The sequence below is a fragment of the Coffea eugenioides genome, chromosome 2 (assembly GCF_003713205.1).
Source record: "Coffea eugenioides isolate CCC68of chromosome 2, Ceug_1.0, whole genome shotgun sequence".
Lineage (NCBI taxonomy): Eukaryota > Viridiplantae > Streptophyta > Magnoliopsida > Gentianales > Rubiaceae > Coffea > Coffea eugenioides.
This window is the reverse complement of record NC_040036.1, coordinates 78,249,724-78,256,627: the sequence shown is the minus strand read 5'-3', so window position 1 is coordinate 78,256,627 and position 6,904 is coordinate 78,249,724. Positions and strand designations below refer to the sequence as shown.

Here is a 6,904-nt window from a genome sequence, read left to right as displayed (position 1 = left end):
AATTTCTAAAAAAAAATAAAAAAAAAAAAAAAAAAGAAGAGAAAGGAGTAGACCAAAAAGAGGGAGCATTAGAAACTTCTATTCACTACTAGATTGAATATGCTGCAACACAGTTGACCGAAAGCAAGAAGAACTTGTCCAAGTGATTATGACACTATTTTTCGGAATAATAAACAGACATTTAAAGCATTAGCAAATTTTTTCCCCTCCTGAGGAAAGCATTAGCTGATCTGATTGTTAATGGATCTAAAACATGGACACAAAATCAGATCCTTTAGCAGTTTAGCGTGTATAATTTTCTCCTTGACTTGGTGCATCACATGATTAAGCTGGATTCCAAAGCATGGCAACGCCCTAATTAGTTTCGTTTCTGTTTCTCTCTGGATTTTGACTTCTTAGAGCGAAACAAGAACCTCCACCAGGGATTTCGCCAGAAAGTTGCTATAGAACTGCATATGGAGAGGCCAACTGATCCCTTCTCTCCATTCTCATCCGCTTCACCTTGCCTTCTCTCTATTTGTTGTATTTTAAGCTGAAAAATGTAGCAGTAATAGCAGTACTTAGAGTGAATCCCAGGTGATTCAGGTAGTGTAAATGCTGAATTCACTGGGTAGATTTTCATGCAAATGAAGATAGATACATATATATATAATACGAGTGCATGCATGTATTACTTACATTTGCAGCATTTGCAGAGTATTTGAGTCCGATACTTATCTGCCCTTTAAAAGTGTCATCATCAAGAACAACATTGTATGGAGCTGGTTTCACTTCTATGATTCCTTTGTCTTTCCCCTCCACGATTATACCTTTGAGGAAGATACTAAAGAACAGCAAATTAGCACATATAATTAACAGGTCACTACATGTGGTATGCAAAATAGGGTGACTTAGTAATACAAATAATTTAGTAGTTTATGATGGTATAATCATTTTTCCCTCATGGTGCAATATAACACAGACTTGGAAAGTTATCCTGATTTAACTTAGACATTGTTGAAACAAGAGAAGCTTAAAAAGAAGAACTAATGAGAATCATGGGGTAGAGTGCAAAATTTTAGGAAATTGTTTTCCAGGCAGTTGAATTTTCTGTACGTTGTTTGGCCTACAAATGCACCACGTGAGAAAAATTCTTCATCCATGATTTTAAGTTTGAGGTAGATCTCGTCGTCCGTTCCCCGCTCTGGCAATTCAAATGTAAATTTTTCGTTCCAGAAAACTTCTTCGTGACCTGCAGCACTGAACTTCTACATCAGGACAAATCAAGAAACATCGTCTCTGTGGAATGGAAGGCTAAAAATCTGGAAAAACCTACCAGAAAATTGTACCTCTAGATGTTTTACTTTGGTGAACTTGATCTCTGCACTCAAGAATTACATAGTAGGTTGGTTTCCCTGTCCAAGAATCATAAGCTCAAAAGGTTCAAAACTCCACTATTGTTGTAAAGCTCAATATTATCAAGAAAAAGAGTTAATCAGAACTATTAAACTTTTAGCACTAAAAAAGAAGTACCTACTATGTTAGTGTGCCTAATGCCTTCAGCACTAACAAGAAGTACTTCAAGTGTTCCTCCCATTACAGAAGAGAAAAAAGAATTGTTCTGCCGTCCCTGCTTCTTATGCAAGGGAGGCTGGACATCAGTCTCTGTTGCATGCATTATGACAATTTATGCTGGGATGTTGAAACTTATTTCGCGTTTCAAGGCTAATTAACGTTCTCCCTCTCTCTATCTCATGCAGAGAATAGATGAATTTATGACATATTGTAGTATTAATTACTAAATGAGTCACATTTCGTGTTGAATCAAGATTTAATGAGCAAATAAATTTGTTGGTCAGTTACTTTGCTCCATTGATACACAGTGTGATAAAATTGTCAGAGGAGCTAGCTGTTGGAAATCATAATGGTGGAGGGCTTATAAGTTATGAAGCATTTTGGAAACCGAAATGAATAAACTAAGGGACATTCAAGATTAACTAAGGATAAGATAATTTGTTAAAGATTATTATTGCCAGTTACTAAGGATAAGACGATATGTTAAAAGTTTTTATTGCCAGCTATAAAAACTATATGTGTCCTGTGCAATTCAGAGGTCTGGACTTGATCACCTCCATCAGTATGTATGTGCATTAAATCATACTATGACCGATCTCTTTCTTCAATCCCCTTGAATCCACCAATTCTCTCAACTTTGCTGCCTCTTTCCACCTGCCTTGTTCTGCATATAAGTTCGATAGAAATACATGATAACTGGCATTCTCCGGGTCCAAACTAAGAAGTTGCCTGGCTGCTATTTCTGATACTTCAGAAGATCCACAAGTTTCTCTACAGCCAGCAAGAATTGCTCCCCATATCCGTTTATCAGGATTGATGGGCATCTTCTTCACGAATTCAAAAGCTTCTTCAACGTTCCCTTGACGACTAAGCATATCCACCATGCAGGCATAATGTGCAAGTTTTGGAGTTATGCCAAATTTCTCTCCCATTGCATAAAACCAGCTCCAACCCTCATATTCAAGGCCACAATGGCTACAAGCAGCCAGAAGAGAAATGAAAACCACTTCATTGGGTTTTACTCCACAATGCAACATGTTTGAAAAGCAATGAAGAGCCTCCTCTCCCAATCCATTAATCCCATATCCATTGATCATCGAGCTCCAACATACAAGATCTCTGCTATGATTTTCATCAAAAAGAGCCACTCCTTGCCTTGTTCTTCCAAACTTACAATACATGTCGATTAATGCAGATGTCACAAATGCATTCAACATATATCCAGCCTTTAAGAGATATGCATGTATACTTTCTCCAATTTCCTGAGCTGTCATGGAGGAGCAAGATTGCAGTAAACTAAGAAAAGTGACCTCATTAGGCTTCTCACCAGCTGATTGCATCTGTCTATACACTTTGAAAGCATCAAAAGGTTGTTCATTTTGGACATAAGCTGCGATCATTGCACTCCAAGCAATAAGATCTTTATTGTCTAGGTAATCAAACAAGGTCTTTGCTGACCCAATTTCCCCAAAGTTAGCATACATTTGAAGAATTGCAGTCATGAGCGATATATCTTCCACGTATCCCATCTTCAGAGCAAGTCCATGCAGTCCAAGTCCAACTTTAATCTCCTCCAACTGTGAAGATGCTACTATTATTACACGAACAGTATTGACATCAACTTCAACACAAGAAGATCGCATCTGCGAGAACAAAATCAAAGTCCTTGCTGGACCTTCATTCGTGATAGATCCGCATATCATACTCCTCCAAGAAACAACATCCTTTGTTTGCATGCTGCTGGAAACTTGCACTGAGTAACTCCAAAGTCTGCACTTTGCGTACATATCGACAAGTGAATTCTGCAGGTTAATATGAGAATTGAAGTCTCTTTTAATAGAAAAACCATGAATTTCTTTCCCTAACCACAAAGTACCAAGATTAGCGCATGCGGGAAGCACAGTAACAATGCTCACACGGTTTGGTTGCACACCGCAACTTTGCATTTTTCTAAAAATATTCAAGGCCTCCACATACTCCTCATTCTTTACACACGCCGAAACCATTGCACTCCATAAAATTACATCTTTGTTTGGGGTCAGAGCAAACAGTATCCTAACAGCTCCAATATCCCAACCAGAAGAGTAAGCCCCGAGGAGTCCCGTTACTAAGGGTAGTTCTGAATCACATCCCAATTTTATGGCGAAACCATGAATCATACTAGCCATGTTTTTGGAACCCAATTGACCAATTGCTCGTATAACGCTCAAAACCGTGACAAAATTTGGTTTTTGATCCCTCATAAGCATTGTTTTGAAGAGCCCAATTGCTTGCTCTGGCTGGTTTTCCCTCTCCAAATGGGATATTTGCGCCGTCCACGACACCACATTTTCGTCTTCCACAGAAACATATAGTTCTTGAAGAGAAGAGTGGTTTTGCCATGACGAGTTGTGAAGTAAGGCGCGTGTTGAGGTTCGGAAAAGAGAAATCCTTTTGGGAATTTTCACGAACAGTTCACGTGCATTTCGGAGAGGAGAGCACATATGACACTTCCTTCGGCAACCTTCTCCAGACTAAGAAAGTATCACACGGAGGAGGTCTTTAAAGGTCTAAGCATCGAATTGCCCAGAGAGAGAGATTGCTGTCAGGTGAACGAGAGAGACGCCTGCAGTCCCGCCGCCTTTGAATTCAAGGTCATTAAAACCACCCAATCAGCAAAAATTTTATTTTTTAGATTCTTTTCCATTTTTTTTGCCCTTTTGGGGGCTTTTTTTTTTCCCTTTAATTGTAAGTATTAATTACATTTAGCCCTGAGATTGTTTTGGATTGGGCAAATTATCCAATTGGCCCTTTAACTCTTTGTCTAGGTAAAATTAAGCCCCTCGTCTATTTTTTGCTGACTTTAAACCCTTGAACTTGTAAAATGGGAAATCCGTGGCCCTTTTAGCCAGTTTCTCCGATTTTGCAACCGGAGGACCAATTCACACGAACGCCAGTGTGCTTCTTTCAAGGGCATTTTTGTCCTCATATTCTAAGCAAAAAGGGCACACATAGTCCACATTCCCTCCACTGGCTTAGAAATCAACGGGGAATACAGTGGCCAAAATTTCCCCAAATGTCCGCCTAGACTCGTAAACGGACTTCCCAAAAACTACTGAATTGGGTAAAGAAAAATAAATATTCTCAAAGATGCAAGACTTAGGCTCCAGATGAGACATCAGACAAAGGGATCCAACCCCGTCTTTATCCACAACCAATTACCTCACCAAGCATTAAAGACATCAGAAACCAAACCAATATCCTCAAAGATGCAAGCTTGGACTCGTTAAAGACATCAGAAACCAAACCAACTCCAGTAATCGATTTGAGGACGTTGTCATGGACGGAGACGATGCCGGCGCCTTCTTGGCCGCGGTGCTGGACCGCGTGGAGGGCTAAATAGCACAGGCGAGAAGCTTCGGGGTCACCATAGATGCCCATCACGCCTCACTTCTCTTTGGGTTTGTCGTCATAATCATCGGAGACATCGGAGACGACGTCGGAGATATGATTCTTGGAAGCGGCCGAGACACCGGTCCAGTGGACTTTGCGGCTGTGGGTGACGGGGTGGCAGGATTTTATAAGGGTTTTTGAGAAGGAAGAGCAGAAGGGCTTGTCATGAGGAGGGGTTGTAAGCGGAGAGAGCTTCTGGGAGGCCGCGGCGGCCGCGGCTGCTGCGGTGGCGACAGAGACGGCCATGGGATTGCGTGGGGGTTGCGCAGGGAAAAGTAAGGGAGGTGAGGGAAATCAAATAGAAAGGTGGACTATGTATGCCCTTTTTGCTTAGAATATGAGGACAAAAATGCCCTTGAAAGAAGCACACTGGCGTTCGTGTGAATTGGTCCTCCAGTTGCAAAACCGGAGAAACTGGCTGAAAGGGCCACGGGTTCCCCATTTTACAAGTTCGAGGGCTTAAAGTCAGCAAAAAATAGATGAGGGGCTTAATTTTACCTAGACAAAGAGTTAAAGGGCCAATTGGATAATTTGCCCTTTTGGATTTGGACTAAAAACTACTACATGGCCCCCAAATTCTTTCCAACCTACAAAATAACCCCCTTAACAATCAACCTATCCACCAATTGCCAAGACTAGGCAAATAATAGTTTTTTTCATGGCCATGTTCGAAAAGCTATTTTTCTTTAAAATGTTTACATTTTTCATGAACACATTGTTTAATTACTTTTTATCCTATATATATCAAATCGTTGCAGTATATTTTTTGTTGAAAATGATTCCTTTTCCTCTTGGAGAATTGGAGACGATGTCACAGAAAGATATATAAAACCCTTTCAAGTTTTAATCTAACTACAGATTACAAATTACTACTTTATCAGCAAAAAAAAATTATATATATAACTATGCACACATCACTGAGGTGGATATGCCATGAGCCTATCTATCTAAGGTGGAAATACACAAGTACTCTAATAGTATAATTACTTAAATCTCCTTTGGAGAATATCACAACTTTAATGTAGTCTTTTCATTAGCTAGAATGTAAGAATAGTTGATGTTGAAACAAAAGAGAAACAAAGAAAGAGACTAACGTGTGTTGACAATGTTGAGAGGGGATATGCAATTGTCAGTTAGTGGAATGTCTTTATTGGTAAAAAAGTGGAGGCTGCAATGATCAAGAACATTTTAGTGTGCACCTAGCTAAGTAGTACGTTTTGGATTAAAAATTAGAAACTCATTTGTCAGGAGTAATTCTGTATAATTTGGTCCACCTATATCATTCTCCTTTTGTTCTTTCTTTTTTGAACTACAATTATGATATTCTTGACTTGAGAATTGACGGCAGAAATCTTGGCATCCGATGTGTGAAAGGCGGCTGTCTCATTTTCCACAATAATGACTACAATTATCAACCCAACATCGCAGTAATCGGCAATGGTTTTGAAGTTTTTACCTAATAAGATTGTCTGAGGAACTAACTTGTCATCGCTGTAAATAACTACACTTCCAAATTAAACAGGTTTTGATGAACTGCAACAGGATATGAACTCATTTGGTCTAGTTCCCTTTTGCACGAGGTGATGGTTCATCTTGGTGAGGGAGGTGCTAGCAAGGACTTCTATGGAGAATTGTACACAATCAATATTATCCCACTGGAAGAAGTAAAAGGGCTGCAACCCCATGAGATTCTAGTCCAATGTGGTGAATGAATGGAAAAAACCAAATGTATCCTTCAACAAATTGATAGAAAATATAAAGGGTCCTTCCCAAAACCAAAACATTTGACTTCAGAATGGAAATTATATCGATCAAGGAGGCTAGTTTCTTTTTTTTTTTTTTTTTTTGTAGGCATCAAGGAGGGTAATTTACTAATCAATCTAGGTGAAGTGTGAAAAGAGTCAAAAGCTATGCTCAA

The 6,904-nt window shown here is 39.4% G+C and overlaps 1 protein-coding gene across 2 annotated transcripts; it reads right to left on the bottom strand.

Annotated features, from left to right (window-relative positions):
• Positions 1-732: 732 nt before the first annotated feature.
• LOC113760735 (pentatricopeptide repeat-containing protein At4g33990-like) lies at positions 733-4,130 on the bottom strand. Of its 2 annotated transcripts, none has more exons than XM_027303426.1 (3): positions 2,109-4,130; positions 1,316-1,394; positions 733-1,231 (listed from the first exon to the last, which is right to left on the bottom strand). In XM_027303426.1, the coding sequence occupies exon 1, from the start codon at positions 4,035-4,037 to the stop codon at positions 2,130-2,132; it is 1,908 nt and encodes a 635-aa protein (XP_027159227.1). In that variant the 5' UTR covers positions 4,038-4,130; the 3' UTR covers positions 733-1,231; positions 1,316-1,394; positions 2,109-2,129. The 2 variants fall into 2 exon arrangements, with proteins under 2 accessions (XP_027159227.1, XP_027159228.1); XM_027303427.1 differs by having other exon boundaries at positions 1,189-1,239; positions 1,329-1,394.
• Between the last annotated feature and the right edge of the window lie 2,774 nt (positions 4,131-6,904).